The sequence below is a fragment of the Montipora foliosa genome, chromosome 11, assembly GCF_036669935.1.
Source record: "Montipora foliosa isolate CH-2021 chromosome 11, ASM3666993v2, whole genome shotgun sequence".
Lineage (NCBI taxonomy): Eukaryota > Metazoa > Cnidaria > Anthozoa > Scleractinia > Acroporidae > Montipora > Montipora foliosa.
In genome coordinates, this window is record NC_090879.1 from 27367008 (window position 1) to 27384507 (window position 17500).

Below are 17500 nucleotides of genomic sequence, written 5' to 3' on the forward strand. Positions count from 1 at the left end.
GACGAAAAGAAATCACTGTTTTCATGGACGGATTGCAAAAAAGTTGAGAAACACATGCAAACCTTTTGAAACCAGAGCTATGTCGTCTTTTTTGGATACTATCCACACCGAAGCTATCGAAAAGGAAACACCCTTGAAAGGAAACCCTTTTAAAATCGGTGCCCATACCAACAAACTGTAGATAATTATACACAGTTATTACATCTAATCACCGACTTTAACACTGTTTTCTTTTCAGGGTGCTTAATGCCTGATGTTTTAATATCGCTTCTCTGACTGTTTTCGTTTTCGAACCTTTTTAGTAACATTCTTCAAAAAAATAAACATTAATCTACAGATCTCTACCTTCACAAACCTATTTTGTATGTGCGTTTGGAAGACACATTTTTATACATTTTGTTAAACGGAGCATATTTGATTTCTAATAAAGTTATATAATGAGCAAATGGACAGTCAATTGTCTTATCCAAGGTGAGATGGTTTCCTTACTTCAGTTGACCAATAAAGGCGCTGTTACACTCGCAATTTTTCGAGCAACTTGTCTCTCAATTTTGTTTCGACAAGAGTTCTCACACTGCAAAGCTATTCGCGTGACAGGTGTTACACTGGGCAACGTTTCTTGCAATTTGTCTCGATTTCGATGATCTCATGAGATTAAAGGAACATTTCACTGGCTGATGACGCAATCCGTTGAGACAGAAGTTGCAGGGCAGATTTCACAGCACGCATTGCTTGAAACCTCCGTTGCTAATTTGCGTAAACCAATGCGCAAAGTAGCAATGGATTCTACTTTCCCCGAAGGGTTCTGCAATTTGTCTCACCTTGTTTTTGGCAATGGTAAAGTGTGCAACTTGCAACTTGCAACTTGCAACTTCTTTCGCTATGGCGTTTCAAGAGAAGTTGGATGAAAGATCGCAAAATGCAACAGAGCCTTATATTAAATTAGGGTTTCAGTTTAAAACGTATGTAAAACATTCGGTCTGCGTTACATGACCCGGATATCCAAATACCAGAGGTGTGACCCTTGCGACGGAAATGGTCTAAATTAAAGGCCATAGAATAGGCTGCCTGTAGCCTTTCTTTCCCTTGAGGCTCAAACCAACACTTTCAACCAACTGTACTATTACAATAATTTTAGTCTGTTGGTTTAGTTAACGCAGTAAACTTCTACTAAAACTTTGGAGTTTTTTCTACTGGAATAACGATGATTGTCAACCCGTTCTAATGTTTTTTTTTTTTTTACAAGTTCGGCAATCACTGAAGCGTCAGCCCTGCCAGGTAGTTTTCTAGCATCTTCGACATCGATTCTGGAAAAAGAAAAAAAGAAAACAGCCCCAAATGCTGGTTCTTTTGAGCATACATGTACAATGCGCCGATGCGAATGGCTACGTGCAGGACGATGCTGTCTTCGAATTCCTTACAAAAGATGAAGTTTAGAGATCTATATATGGGAGAACATAAACACCAAAAGAGACATCACGAGGTGATAAAATGAGCCATCTTCACCGGATAACAAAAAGTCAGAAAAGGCTGAATGAAAAACAGTTTGTCCACCAATGTGAAATGCATCTTTCACGGTACTGTGCATGCGTGATGGGCATGTGAAAATTACATTTGTGACTAAAGCATGTTAGAGGAAACTTTGAATTGTTTATTCAACGAAGCTAGCATCTCGTTATCATGCCATCTTAGGCCTATTTGATTGCTGTCGTCAGTTTTCCAGTTTGAAAGTATTCTTGTTTTCTGAGTTAAACTCAAACTTCACTTACCATTTTTTTGGAAATTCCAGCGTGACATCATCGCCAACCAGCACAAATGGCGCCCAGTGCTTTATAGCGCAATACTGCTTTGACTCTCGAAAAGATTTCATTGCTTGTTGAAGAGCTGTACTTGCGCTTTTTCCATCTAGCAGGTGCTGGTAGAAGCTCCTCATGAACAGCAACGTTACCTCGTCATCAATTGCCCAGAGTGACACCAAAACAGACCGAGCTCCAGCACACAGGAAAGCCCTTGCAATTCCCACCACTCCCTCAGACTTCACTTCTCCCCGGCCACTGTGACAACAGCTCAGCACAACTAGTCTTGCTCGAAGAGAAATTGTCTGAACATCTGACAGTTTCAAAATGAAGTCTTCCTCTTTGGGAATTGGCGATTTCCGTTCGGTATTTGGGGCTAAAGCGATTTCTCCCGTTTTGTGGCATCCATGTGCTGCAATGTGAACTAACGCAACTGATTTCATACTTTTCAGCACCTCAGATTTCGTGGCACTTTTTCCAGTCAGCGGTGTTGTCTGCAGAAGTTGTCCAATCATCTCTACTTCTTGTTTTGCGTACGGAAGCTGTTCCAAAATGGGCTCCCCTTTCTTGTTAGTAACTTCCTTCAACCACGGATCACCTACAAGCAGTGCGCCACTCTTACTGTGGAAGTCTTCAGGAGCACCAACGATCACGTTACAAGCGGTCAACGAAGGAACGGTGCGGATCCTGATAAATCCACTCAATGCAGAATATGGAGCCAAGCAAAATGGTCCATCGGGAACAACGATTAACTCATTTCCTTGCAGCAAGTCTGCAATTGGCTTGAGTAAGACATCATACAACGGCTGTAAAGAGTTAATCGAGGATGACGATGGTAGAACTGTTTTCTCAGTGATAAGATTTTTGCTGTAAGACAGGTCACTGCGTAGTGGATCCAAAGAACGATTCTCGCATCTGACACCATCCCTTACGCCGATCCCTTTCAAAATAGTCTCCATCAACATATCAGCACTTCCATTCGCGATTTCGTTTTGCCGAAAGCTGATCTTGCTGTCTTTCCTTAGCACCCAAAACGTGACCTTGTTCCGGTCAAGTGCCACAAAAACGGCTTGTGAAGGTAAAAGCTGTAACGCAGCTGTAAGAGTTTGATTCGGAGCAGGTGCAGAAAATGACGGAAAGTCAATGCCGTATTGATCTTTCAAAATATCCATGAAAGCCTGTGCTCGACCTTTCTCAGCTGCATACAAAGCTTCTTCAATCTCTCCGTTCTTTAAAAGTGTACTCCACAGAGCAGTGTATGACACGCGACAAGAATCACGAAAACTTATTTTCCATTCATCTTCTGACTTCAGACTATGCCTTGTTTTATCAAAATGTTTTATACTTAAACGATAGCAACTGAGTGCATTACTCAAGGAACCCAACAATTCATGATCACGACCTAGCGAATACCACGCGATTCCCTCTCCTACCCAGTCTCCAATTTCCTTGAAAATACTAAGACTGTGTTCATGGTACTCCATGGCTTCCTTAAAATAACCTAGATTGAAATAGGCATTTCCCAGATTAACATAGCCTGATCCCTCCCCAGCCCTATCCCCTACTTCTTTAGCAATACTAAGATGTTTTTCGCAGTACTCAATGGCTTGTTTAAAATTACCTAGACTAACATAGGCATTTCCCAGATTTCCATAGGCTGATCCCTCGCTAGCCCTATTACCTACTTCTTTTGCAATACTAAGATGTTTTTCGTAGTATTCAATGGCTTGTTTAAAATTACCTAGACTAAGATAGGCATTTCCCAGATTTCCATACTCTGATCCCTCCCAAGCCCTATTACCTACTTCTTTTGCAATACTAAGATGTTTTTCGCAGTACTCAATGGCTTGTTTAAAACTACCTAGTTTGAAATAGGTATTTCCCAGATTTCCATAGGCTAATCCCTCCCCAGCCCTATCCCCTACCTCTTTAGCAATACTAAGATGTCTTTCGTAGTACTCAATGGCTTGTTTAAAATTACCTAGTTTGAGATAGGCATTTCCCAGATTCCCATAGGTTGATCCCTCGCCAGCCCTATCCCCTACTTCTTTAACAATACTAAGACTTTTTTCATAGTACTCAATGGCTTGTTTAAAATTACTTAAATTGCGATAGGCATTTCCCAGATTTCCATAGGCTGATCCCTCGCTAACCCTACGCCCTACTTCTTTAGCAATACTAAGATGTTTTTCGTAGTACTCAATGGCTTGTTTAAAATTACCTATATCGCAATAGGCATTTCCCAGATTTCCATAGCCTGATCCCTCGCCAGCCCTATCGCCTACTTCTTTAGCAATACTAAGATGTTTTTCGCAGTACTCAATGGCGTGTTTATAATTACCTAGACTGCGATAGGCATTTCCCAGATTTCCATAGGTTGATCCCTCCATAGCCCTATTACCTACGTCTTTTGCAATACTAAGACATTTTTCGTAGTACTCAATGGCTTGTTTAAAATTACCTAGATTGAGATAGGCATTTCCCAGATTTCCATAGGCTGATCCCTCCCCAGCCCTATTACCTACTTCTTTTGCAGAACTAAGATGTTTTTCGCCGTACTCAATAGCTTGTTTAAAATTACCGAGATTGTGATAGGCTCTTCCCAGATTTCCATAGGCTGATCCCTCGCCAGCCCTATCCCTTACTTCTTTAGCAATACTAAGTTGTTTTTCGTAGTACTCAATAGCTTGTTTAGAATTACCTAGATTGCAATAGGCATTTCCCAGATTTCCATAGGCTGATCCTTCGCCAGCCCTATTACCCACTTCGTTAGCAATACTAAGATGTTTTTCGTAGTACTCAAGGGCCTGTTTAAAATTACCTAGACTAAGATAGGCATTTCCCAGATTTCCATAGGCTGATCCCTCCCCAGCCCTATCCCCTACTTCTTTAGCAATACTAAGATGTTTTTCGCAGTACTCAATGGCTTGTTTAGAATTACCTAGATTGCAATAGGCATTTCCCAGATTTCCATAGGCTGATCCTTCGCCAGCCCTATTACCCACTTCGTTAGCAATACTAAGATGTTTTTCGTAGTACTCAAGGGCCTGTTTAAAATTACCTAGACTAAGATAGGAATTTCCCAGATTTCCATAGGCTGATCCCTCCTCAGCCTTGCAGCCTATTTCTATGAAAATATGCGATGCTTGTGCATAATTTTTTATGGCCTGTTGATAATCAGGTAGGTTGAGGTAAGCACCGCCGAGATGAAAATGAGCCCTTCCTTCACGATCCCTGTCTTCTACACTTATTGCAATGGCAAGCTCTAGCATTCGCTGCTCTACAGCTTCTAACTTCCCGTCTACCATTTTTGAATAAATATAATAACAACGACAACTTTTTCGATGAGATGATCCAATGTCAAATCAAGGATGAAGCTGGAAGGAAAGAAAAGTAAAAACGCTTGATGTTTAATCTGCTCTTTAAAGTAATAAAAAATTATTCAATATCATGTATCCTGTGTTACCAAGTCATTCTCTCGAAACGTTGAAATCGACGGTACTGACAATTATCCATTGCTGTTCATTACGTATTCTTACCACTCAGTCCTATTTTTTGTTTGGTTTTCAAATAACTGTAGAATTTTTCCATGGGGATTTTTAACTCCGTTAATTTTCATCCTTGCCAATTTATCCTCGCTTATTCTCCCCGTAAAGTTGACCTTGTATTGATAGAAACCTGACTGCTTTTCTTATTCAAATTTCAACTTATTGGCAAGAGAACATCATTAACATAAGAACAGCAGAGATTTCTGTATCATGACAAGGTCAACTCCAACCTCACTTTCATTTAAAGGCCAGGTAACTACGCACATAACTGTAACAAAAATTCTCTTTAATCTAGTTTTCGAATGGTCATAAAATCTCTTATCATTTTACATTATTATTTTTTTTATTTTTGTATGCTGATTGCTAGAAGTCCAGCAACCCAAAAAGGTGATCCCCCGATTACATACTCATTATTTACTCAACAGAATATTGGGTTTCTTTTTTGTTAATGACGAATGCATAAATAGGTTAAAGGGCAAAAGAGGTTTCAGAGTGCAACTCGGAAGTTGCTATGGCAACAAAGCGATGGAAAGATTTTGTCGAGTATGTGATAAATAAAAATTTGTATGAACTTGCTCCTGCATTTTGTGTTTGATGGTCACTCGTGACTGGAAAGTCCTCAAGTTGCACTCGCCAGGGGAACTTTCAACTTTCACTCGTGTCCATAAGTCACGAAATGCATTCGCGTTCATAAGATTTCCTATACACATACATGTTACATTATTTATACAGGGTAAAATCTTCAGTATATATTACAGTGAGAAGTTTCATTACAACTAGACTGTTTTACAAGAGTGTCATGTGGGAGCCCGACCGACAGCTGCTATAAAGTTGGTCAATTTCCCCTTTGAAATATCCTAGGGAATCTAATTTCCGTAAGCCGACGAGCAAACGTATCCGTAACAGTGCCCCACTATAACAAAAAGCACGCTTCCAATAATTTGTGCGTGGCATAGACAACTCGAGTTTAGACTCAGAGTCTCTAAAGTTATACTGTGTAATGCGGGTATAAAATAAATTCTGGAGGTACGCTGGGGAGAGACCTTTAAACATCATTATGGCTTTAGTCTTTTTTCGGCGTGTAATATTAGATTATTCCAATTAACCATATTTAAAAGGAAATTGGCACTTTGTGTCGTAATTGGACCTGGCAATCGCCCTGGCAGCTCTATTTTGAAGGTTTTGGAGTTTATCACTTACAATTCAGTCGGAATTGTCCCAAACGGAGCTACAATAATCAAAGTGGGGTCAGATGAACGCTTGATAGATTTGGAGGGCAGTGCCCTGTTCTGAGATGAATGGTCTTATACGTTTAAGGGCGCCTATAGTTGTAAATATCCTCGTACTAATTTCATCTATAGGTTTAGACCATGAGAGGTGGTCGAATTGTCGTGGTTGAGCCAACCTTCGCTTTCAAGATCGTGTAAGGGATGACCTGCAGTATTGCCGTATCCAAGTGAAGGGGTTAAAACACGCATGTGTACCGGAAGCCGGGTTACAGCCGAACTGTGCCTTTCGACACCATTCACTTTGGTTTTTTTTTTTTTTTCTTATTTCTGAAGCCTCATTTTAAGATGTGCTAAGATGTTTCTATAAGCACCAAGCATTTTAAAGACTTGACTGGAAGTTTTGACTTCCTGTAAAATCTAACATGGACGAATTTGCAATTAGGTTATTTGAGGGAAGCGAAGATTATTTTAAGCAACATAAGTAAACCTGACTTCCGCTTTAGTTTCTATCAATAACGAAGTAGACCCTTCCACGGTTTTTGACCGCCATCTTGGCTGGGGGGCAAACACGTGCACGGCTAAGTTTACAGTAAATGTATGGGATTTTTGCCGACTTTGAACCGCTGTAGCGCCGCTCAAAAGAGACAGATTTCCAACTTTTGCCACTACTTTAAATAGTTTTATTGATATCATTCATTCAACAGAAAATAAGGCTATTAAGGAGGGTAAGACGTCCGTAAATTCGAATAATAAATCTTCCTCATGTTGCTTCTAATTTCGCGGCAATTTGCCGTGATGATTTTGGAAGGGTTTGTATGGAATCTTAAAGATTCGTTTATGGTCATTGTAGCCTGAATCTGTTCTTCATACTTCATGAAAATAATCTCAGTATAAATGTCTTTTAAAACGCACTATCACTGTGGAAATCCGTCTCTTTTTAGCGGTGTTACAGCGGTTCAAAGTCGGTTTGAATTTGGCGAAAATCCCATACATTTACTGTACACATAGCCGTGTTTGCACCCCCAAGCAAGATGGCGCCAAAAACCGTTAAAGGGTCTATTGCCTTTGGTTTAAACAGCTTTAAGATTTAAGCCATGAGTGGGTGCAAAAATCAATCATTTTGCGCTAACACATTCAGCCTTTTACTAAAGGATAATCCGAACAGGAGATATGAAACAGGAACTGTTTAGTCACGGCCACTTTCAATGGATGAGTAAGGTTGACTGTAGAAACGGGCGTATTAATGGCACCACAGAGCACTGAATAGTGAAAGAGGGGAAATTCCCTTTTTCGGGATGCAACTACAACAGGTCAATATCTACATATTTGAATCATGGATGACTGCAGATCACACCCTCCTTTCTTTAATAAGTAATCCACAGAGCAAAACAGTCGTGCTTTACTTGCTTGATCATCAAACAAATAAAATCAAATAACTCATGTCGAGTTTGACAGTTGAAAAATTCAGCATCACGTTGCCAATGAAAACCGAGTGAACTAGAATGCTGGCACAGTAGTGAACTAACGCTTTGGAAAGAACAAGAGCTTTAGATATTCATCTGAAAAATCAGTTGCTTCTTGAATCTTTACGCATTCATGCCACCTTGTTTTGCATTTGATTTACCAATTGCTATATGGCAAAACGCGTTTCAGTTAATCAGAGAGGTCTAAACGTTACTTTTCACTAAAAACCCAGCACAATGACAACTTTAGCAAAGAAAAACTTAAGGGAGAGGACTCGTCATAAAATGTCCCATTCATTTATTTGATCATAGTTGACTGGGTGTTCACAATAAGCAAGTTAGAGAATTTCTTCATCAGCTATTGGAGCTTTAAAATTACAAACTGTAAAACATCATAAGTCCATCACACGTAGAAAGGAATTGCATTGCGTTTGGGTAAGAACATAATACTCTATGTTCGAAGCCTTTTTGACGGGGAAGGGGCGGGGGCATTGAGGTCTATTAGAGACTGCAAACCCCCCTTCCCCTAAAATAAATCACCTAAAATCGTTTCTACAAACTGAATATCTGAACATTCCAAATACATTGTTGATGCATGCATGATATGGACTAACTTATTCATGTTATAGTCAAGTATTTGTGGATGCCTTGGTTTGTGTTTTTCGGCTTAAATGTAAGAGATCCAGATCCCCGCCAACAAAATTGTCCCTAAGTGAATGGTAATACATCGCAACAGAGGACTTAAGGTAGTTGAAATACATGAGTGGTATCGATAAGGCGGGACAGTGAACTGTCACGAGAAGATCAAAAGAATAGCGACAATTATTATCATTATGCTTAATGCTTCTGACAATCATACATTCTGACTGGTATTGTTGGCAAGGCATTGCTCTGGGCGAGCTCCGTTTGCTGGGACACAAATAATACCACATTTGTTTGGGATATTTTGGCCAAACCCTGATGGGCTAGGCTAGGAAATACCCAAATATAAAAGACATGATCCCAGCAAAGGTGAGGGGACACACGCCATCCACAACAAAGTAAAAAGAGGGAGGGTGGGGAGGGAAAATTGATTTGACTCAGCCTCCGCCTAGCTTGTACAAATGGTGAATGATCTAGCGAAAATCCCGGATGACAGAAATGCCCAAACTGCAATATGAGAAATAACTAACTAAGCATGTCACACTCAGCATAAATCCATTTATTTCCTCTTGGCAATAAACTTCCTGCATCGATGGAGTTTTCGAATAAGTTAAAAAACAAGAAAGCCTGAGATCATTTCATTTTGAGTCGTTGTATATCGTGTTATCGTGTTAGACTAAATATGAAAGGCACACATTTCGTGTAACTCTCACATAACGGTTGTGACGAGAATAAACATTTTTATAGATCTGCAAAAATCGGGTTTCTTTATTGGACGCCCTAAGACGTAACAAACTCGGGAAAAGTTAAAAACATCCTGCTTTTGGGCCATAACGCTTGACCGGTTAGGCAAAATTGCCAGATACGAAAACTTAGAAGTGAATTAAAAGTCTAGGACATAATTATAAAAACTAAAGTTTACCACGAAGCAGGACTTAAGCTAACATCGATCAACGATTTACTTCACCACTGATGCAAAAGACATACTTCAAGTGCTACTATGACCATAAAATGAATTCTCCTTTTTCTTTGGATTTCAAAACTATGTTAACTAAACACTACGTGACCCAAATTTTAAGCCTTGATTTCAAAAAGACACGTGTTTATTTTAACTAGAATTTTCCTATTTAATGGTCCGCCATTACTGACTCTGAAATATTTGAGAGCTGGATCGAGGAGAAAATAACGTAAAAGACTCATTAGTTTAAGAATGCAATGCGTGTGTACGAGGCTTAATTAATATGCAGCACGGGAGATTCGGGCTTTCAGACTTTTAAACTAGTGTTTTGCATATAAAATGAACTGCATTTTAAGCTGGTTAGTAAATGACCTCACTTGCCCTAGATCCAACGCTCTGAGGTCCCTCGGACAGTTTTGAACGTGAGTAATGGCGGACCGTGAAATCCAAAATTTACACTCAAAGTAAACAGCCTTTGGATAAATATCCAAGAGCAAAATTTTGCCATTGAGATGTTGAACAAACACACAGAAAATCTGAAGAAAAAACGTTTGTTCAATTCACACAGGCGTTACGGTTGTTTTGTAAAGCCTGCAGGCCTAGGATATTGTTCATTCATCCTGAATTTTAATCACAGCCGTTGGCGAACCGGTATAGTCAAGGAAACAACGCTAGTTTCAATACCCTTGAAGTATTAAAGTATTTACAATCATTAGGACGAACTTGAAAATTACTGACCTTTTTTTCCTGAGTCACTCAGAAAGACACAGCATAGTAATTAGAGCGCGACCAAAGAACGAAATCTGCAGTCTGATAAAAAAAAAGGAAAAAAAAAAAGAAACACGAATAACGAAATGGAAATACTTTTTCTTGGAATGATCCGCGCCTCACAAATTACTTTCTTTGCCTCCATGTACTAGAAACATACACTTGGTTTCCGTTCCTTTGTCACAGTGTGAAACTAATCTAAAAGATTTAGCGTGAATTAAACTAAAATAATAACCGTAACAAGCTGTAATGGTGTCAAAAGCAAAACGCACGCATTTGTATCTTTAAATCGAGTTCTAGGGTACAGTGACACGACCTTTTTTTGATAAGCTTAGCAAGCAGGAGAGCATCTTTTGAGCCACCCTGATCTCGATTAACAATCTGAACATAAATGCATTGTTTCTAAGTAGCGATGTTTGGATGGAATTGATTGTTCCTAAACCGTTCTATAATCTGTGGAGCACTTAACTTACCTTTTGCAAATAATTTAAAAGACTGCGTTTAAACAATGCAGAGATTACAGCAGGACGAGAAGACAGCAGTTTGGAAGAATCGTACTTGGCGAAGGCGTGGAAAGTGATTTGTTCAGTTGCAGTTTTGAATATATAGCGGAAATCGTTCTATTATCAGCTCTGTGATATCACGTTGTTTTGACTCCTGCATTATCACAAATAAACGGAAAATGAAATTACCCCAGCTAAAGATAAAAGAAAAAAAGTCTCCGGCTTTAAGAATTCGAATACCCGACGATTTAGTAAAAATGCTCATCTAACTAAACCAGGACGCCTATTTATTCTGCTCTCAGAGGTTTACGGCAAGGGAAGTATCGAAAACGAAGCACTCGAAAACGAAGAACATAGCACGAAGCACCCCAAAGGTCTAAATCGAACTAAACACCCTAAAGTCGAAAACGAAGTCGAATCCCAACTCGAAAATGAAGCATTCAAACCTCGAAAACGAAGTATCCTAAGTCGAAAACGAAGCACCCTATTTTTGCCATTAGAAGATCGCTTTGACCAGAGGGAAAAACCAAATTTAATTGTTAATCAGAATAAAAATCAACTTGTTACTAAAGATCGTTTTTCTGCTGTTTCTTACTATATCCTTGAGTTGACAAAGTTGGGTACGCAGCACAAAACCACTATGGTCTTTAAATCTTTTTAAATGGTCTTACACCCGAGTATTTAAGCGTTGTATTTATCAATCGATTTGACGTTACTAATCACTGAGGGACTCCGTGAACAAACTTGCTGTTCCAATACCATTGTTTTGGAAGACAGTTTTAGCTATAGCGGGGTGGTGCTTTGGAACAGCTTACCTTCTGAGCTGCGGCAGGTAGAAACACTGAATAAAGTAAATATACATACACATGCATACATGGAGAAAAAAGATAAAAAAAAACCGTAGAAACATGAACGCAATATAAAAATAGTTTTCAAATAATTGTTATGGGGGTACAGGGAATCTCTCTCTTATCTCATATTCTCCCGGTCCTACCGACTCCTCCCATTTGTAACCCTTTTTTTCTTGTTTTTGTTAAAATTATACTTAGCACTGAAGACACACTCTGTATTTTTTTTGCAACCGGAATTCACTCTGGTCGCACAGAGCGCAAAAGCGCCGCCCTCGATTAAGCGCCGCCCTCGAATAAGCGCCGCATCTGGGGCAAAAAAGTTTATAAGCGCCGCCCTCGAATAAGCGCCGCACCCCCGATGCTGCGCTTATTCGAGGAATTCCGTATAACCAATGTATGTATGTATGTATGTATGTATGTATGTATGTATGTATGTATGTATGTATGTATGTATGTATGTATGTATGTATGTGAACTTTACTTCAACACGGTATATTCATCAGTTAATTAAATTACATAATTAAACTAACTATATTTAACTAACAATATCCAATTCTACATCTAATCCAAAACCATAAAAAACTGCTTTACATGAATGCCGTGTCTAAAAATACAAAAATTACTTAAGAGGATAAAATGAGTTGAGTAGATGACTAAAATCACTTAAAAGATTCTGCCTGCCGCAGATCAGAAGGTAAACCGTTCCAAAGTACCGCACCACTGTAACTAAAGCTGTGTAATCTCCTTTCGAGTACAAACTCCAGCAATAAAAAAATCAAACACGCTTTATTCTTCATCAATAACTGCCTATGACGGCGGGAACTCAACGCATGTGGTGAAAAGCGAAAAGCGGTTAATAATTTGTTAGGAGCTGCTAACTGAATTGACTGCTCGAAGCGAAGAAAGTCACAAAATGCACTGAACTGCACGAAGCGAAACTTCTAGATCTGCTCACAAAGCGAAATTGTGGCATAGCAACCCTATCAACAACCATTGAAAGCTTGATATTGGGTTTTCGCAACAGAGCCAATACCTTGCATTTATCAGGGTTTAGAATCATCTTATTATTTCGAAACTATTCGCCCATTACCTGAAGTACTTTATTAAGAACGAGTTCAACAACGGCTGGATCAGTGTCAGCAAAATACAGGGTTCAGTGGCTCTCATATACCGGGCTCTGTTTTCGTTAATCATTACACATATACCGGGAACTCAAATCGTTAATCATTACATTACAGTTTCTGTTCTAAACTTCTGTGTAACGAGCAATTTGCTCAGACATTTAGAGGGAACAAAGAGTCTGAGTACGGGAATCACACCGCACATCCTAATTCCTCCATTTGCACATAGCCACAATTCCTTGCAGCTTTCATCTTATCGCAACCAAAATTCCTTGTGTTTCGAAGAACAATCCTTTCTCCCGATTAGAGAGCTGCCTCCTCCATTCGCTTCAGTCTCACTCACTGCGGCAGCAAAAGACTTGAGTTTTATGATATAGGTGGTATTGCCATGCATATGACTTGCTTTACATCGGAGGCTATCGTGAAAATCGCTGGTAGATAGTCACGATGAACAATGTACCCAAGGTGTAGCTTTGTAAGTACTTCCTGCCGTATAATAAATCGAAAAAAATTTAATTACTGGAAAATTATAGACGAACGATCGACGTTTCAGTCATATCACACGGCCTTCATCAGGAAACTGCCTAACTATGACACACTTGCCTGGGGTAATAGATATTTCAACACACTTCATTTCTTCGTTTGCTAAATGTTAAATTTTCACTCAAGTAACGGAAATTTACAAATAGAATACCAGAAGAGGCAGTAGATAAGTCGCAAATTAAGGTCATTAAACATTCCTATTCAAAATAACCTAAGACCATGCGTCTTAAAGAAATTCTAAGCGATAAAAATGATCTTCGAAGTAAATACCAAAATTTGAACAATCTAAAGCCTGGTTTTCAATAGCGAAGCAAGTACAGTACAAGCGCAAAAAAAGATTTGTTCAGTTGCAGTTTTGAATATATAGCGGAAATCGTTCTATTATCAGCTCTGTGATATCACATTGTTTTGACTCCTGCATTATCACAAATAAACGGAAAATGTAATTACGCCCGCTAAAGACAAAAGAAAAAAGTCTGTGGCTTTAAGAATACCCGACGATTCACATTATAAGCCTTACTGCCTGTAAACATGCTTATAATTATCTGACTAAACCAGCGCGCATTTGCTAAGTATTAAAATCTTCAGTCAAGTAACGGAAATTTACAAATAGAATACCATACAGTAGAGGCAGTAGATAAGTCGCAAATTAAGGTCATTAAACATTCCTATTCAAAATAACCTAAGATCATGCGTTTTAAAGAAATTCTGAGCGTTAAAAATGACTTCGAAGTAAATACAAAAATTTGAACAATCTAAAGCCTGGTTTTCAATAGCGAAGCAAGCACAAGCACAATCATGAGAACCTTATGCTAGCGAAAACGAATGTCGATATAAGGATTAAATAGCAACCACGGCATCCGTCATTTTGTTCAAATGATCAGATGCGGAGAATCTGCAACGAGTGCTTTAATTGGCCAGCGTAGCAAATTTCCTTGTGCTTATGCTGCGTTTCGTTTTCACACGACACAAGGAAAAGGAAAAATTTTGATCCTGATGCTTGTGCTTTCGCTTGTGCTTATGGTGAAATAAGCGCTCTTATGCTTTGTGCATGTCCTTGTGCTTTGTGATTGCGTGGCTACGCTTAAGTGCAACCGCGCTTTGCTTTGGCACCCTTTTCCTTTTGGGTTATAGAGTTATTTTTAAAGGAGACCAACGCCTATTGTATCTTTTCGTTTTTCTTTTCATCGCTTAAATGAGATAAGCATTCAAAATTCCTTTTGTGGCATGAATCTCAAGCCATTGCTGTGACAATTTCCAACACGTATTCAGATCTATTAATTTAATGGGTGTCCGTGAAAAGGTCACTACGGTGTGTCAACAATACCGACTTCCAACATAAAACGGGTGTAAGAAAGGAAAACAAATTCTATTTCTTTTTATGCAATAATTGTCGAACGATAATTGGCACTTTTATTCAACAAAGACTAACCAGCGAGCAAACTCTCACTGCTTCGATGTTTCACAGTTAGTGGCCAAGTCTTCCTATTACAATAGCACAACGATTGCTCTTTTACAAATATAGATTTTTGAAGACTAAAATCAGTGAGAATAAAATTTGTTCTACTAAAAGTGCAGACAGAAAAGTAAAAAATAGGAAAAAAATACAGCTTATCTGCTGAATACCCCGCCACTTATTACCATAACATTAACGCATCTATCGGACTCGTTGTGAAAGTCGCCTATAGTATTGAAGTTGGTACGAAGGTTCAAGTTTTTCATCAAATAGAGTTGTGCCTTAAAACTGAATTTGTTTTACAAGTGTGCGCGGAGCCAAGACACGCGATTCATTCACTTTCTCTTTCTCTGATTGGACCAAGAATTGTTTGTTGGAATTTTTTTCATGATCACTAAACAAAAAGTGTGCGATAAACTATAATACTACCCTTTACTAAAAACCTATGTTTCTCCTTTGCGTCAGGATTTTCAATGGGTGCTTTGTTTTTGAATGAATAAACTACGGTATTTATAGCGCTAGGGCTATCTCTACAACGGAGAATCGGGGAATCAAGGAATCAAGGAATGGGAACGAGGAAGGAAGAACGGGAAACGGGGAATCTCTTAAAGGGGGAATCTCTAAAACGGGGAATCTCTAGAAGGGGGGATCTCTAAAGCGGGGAATCTCTAAAAGGGGGGATCTCTAAAAAGGGGAATCTCTAAAAAGGGAATCTCTAAAAGGGGGAATGTGTAACATTTTTTCAACTCCAAAGAAAGTGTGACAGACATCAATCACCGAGCAGGAAATAAATGGCTTTCAGGTAGCGCTGAGTCAAAACAGTAGGAAATCTATCAGCAGCTGGCAAATTCTTACTGCGATCGCAAGGCTCACATACAGTATATTCATTTAATAATGTATGTATCCATAAAACGACGCAGCAGTGAAGGTTGTGAACAAGCCTTAGGCCTTAGAGATCGGCTCACTTGGCGTTCTTTCTTCACCGCTACCCGCGTATTATGAAAAAAGGGGCCTCTGCCGTGTTCACAGGCCAACAACAATAGCAATTTCGCTTCAAATTGTAAGAAATTCGGTGGCGACAAAAAACATGTCTTAGGTTACTGAGGGAAGTAGCCTCCCTTTACATTTCAATGGATTCGTATTATGCGCCGATGAAATCGAAACTTCAACATCCCCCCTTCCCGGGCAAACCCCGGGCATTTGACTATCTTCCGTGCCCGGGGAGTGGGGAATTTAACCTTTGCCTGCGTGGGGTGGGGAAAATTAAATCGGAAGTGTCAGGTTTCAAATGATTTATTTTTCGGGCGCCGAAGTCGCTAACAGCTATAAAACACGTGTTTGGACGAGATGGAAGAGTTTAAAGGAAGAGATGTAGCATTTGTGAGCTATTGGCTTACAAAAAAGGTGTTCAAAAGGTCTTTATTAAAGACGGCAGGAGCCGACAACGATTTTTCTTTAGTAGGGTATGACAGACAAATCCGACGATAGGGTAGGGCATTTGAACAACATTTTGGCCCGAGGCCTAGGGGGGCGGGAATTTGAACGATCCAATCTTCAAAGTTCAAATGCCCGGGCTTTGCCCGGGCGTGTGTGTGGGGGGGGGGGGGGGGAGGGGGGGAGGGGTGTTGAAGTTTTGAGTTGATCGGTGCATTAGTAGGCCTTCGCGAGCTAACAGATCGGCCTTGCAAATTAGCAATTTATAATTCCTTGCAATGAACACCGCTCCCCTTTTTGCTGTGTTAAACTAGTCGATATTTACACTTACGGTCCGCAGTCATCTTATGAGGTAGAGCAACAATTCATTCAATTGACTGTCTGCAAATAGAAATCGTGGGAAAGCGTGATGGTATTTACTTCTCTCAGACGCATGCAAAAAATTCTGAGCAGTGGATGACAAAAAGGATCAAAAACCAACTAAAGAAATGCCAAATTCTCCCAAAGATGTTCGAGATGGCAAGAAAGATATAATGTTTTGTTTTTCACAGCTAAGTAAATGTCAAGGGGGTAGTTTCTAAAGAAACTGTGGTGCTGCATCGGTGGGAAAGAAGTATAGAAAAATTTGGTTTTATCAACGGCAGAGTTGGTAATGTAAATTGACCGCCGTAGGGAGGTTCTAAAAGCTGACGTTTCGGGCGTTACCCTTTCGTCAGAGCGAATCGAGGAATTATGGGTTGTGTGTAGTTTTTATAGTGGAGAAGGAGCTACGCTATTGGTGGTATCATGGCAAGGTGAAAAATAGGAACATATTAGTTAAATGAATAGCGCGATGTAGGGAAAGGCCGCAGATAGCCATGTGTTGTTTGGAGTGGTTAGGGAGATAAAAATGACGAGCTACCCGGAAAAGCTACGTCTACTTTTTGCAACACAAAAATTTGTTGCGCAAGAAGGTGGTAATACGCGCAACAAACCATCTCAACTTGCAACGCAACATTTTTGCGCGACAAGTTGCACGAAAAATGTTACCCGTATTCCTGAGCCTTAACTAAAAAGCTGCCTACGTTTTTGTCGCGTTTGAATGAAATAAGTGGAGGTTGCGAAAAGATTCTACCAGTCTCGGGATCATTTTGGAGTAATTTAAAGTTATTAAGAATGACACTTTTGACTGCGTGATTATGAGGATAG

General features: G+C 39.6%; 1 protein-coding gene across 1 annotated transcript in view; it reads right to left on the reverse strand.

Annotated features, from left to right (window-relative positions):
* LOC137974623 (tetratricopeptide repeat protein 28-like) overlaps positions 1-10969 on the reverse strand; it is an 11031-nt gene extending 62 nt beyond the window's left edge. The window contains exons 1-4 of the mRNA XM_068821537.1: positions 10878-10969; positions 10375-10446; positions 1770-5173; positions 1-1307 (exon numbers count right to left, since the gene is read on the reverse strand). The exon at positions 1-1307 is cut by the window's left edge and continues 62 nt beyond it. Of these exons, the coding sequence (XP_068677638.1) occupies position 1307; positions 1770-5104 (3336 nt within the window). The 5' untranslated portion in view covers positions 5105-5173; positions 10375-10446; positions 10878-10969 and the 3' untranslated portion in view covers positions 1-1306. The remainder of the gene's footprint in view (positions 1308-1769; positions 5174-10374; positions 10447-10877) is intronic.
* Positions 10970-17500: the final 6531 nt, after the last annotated feature.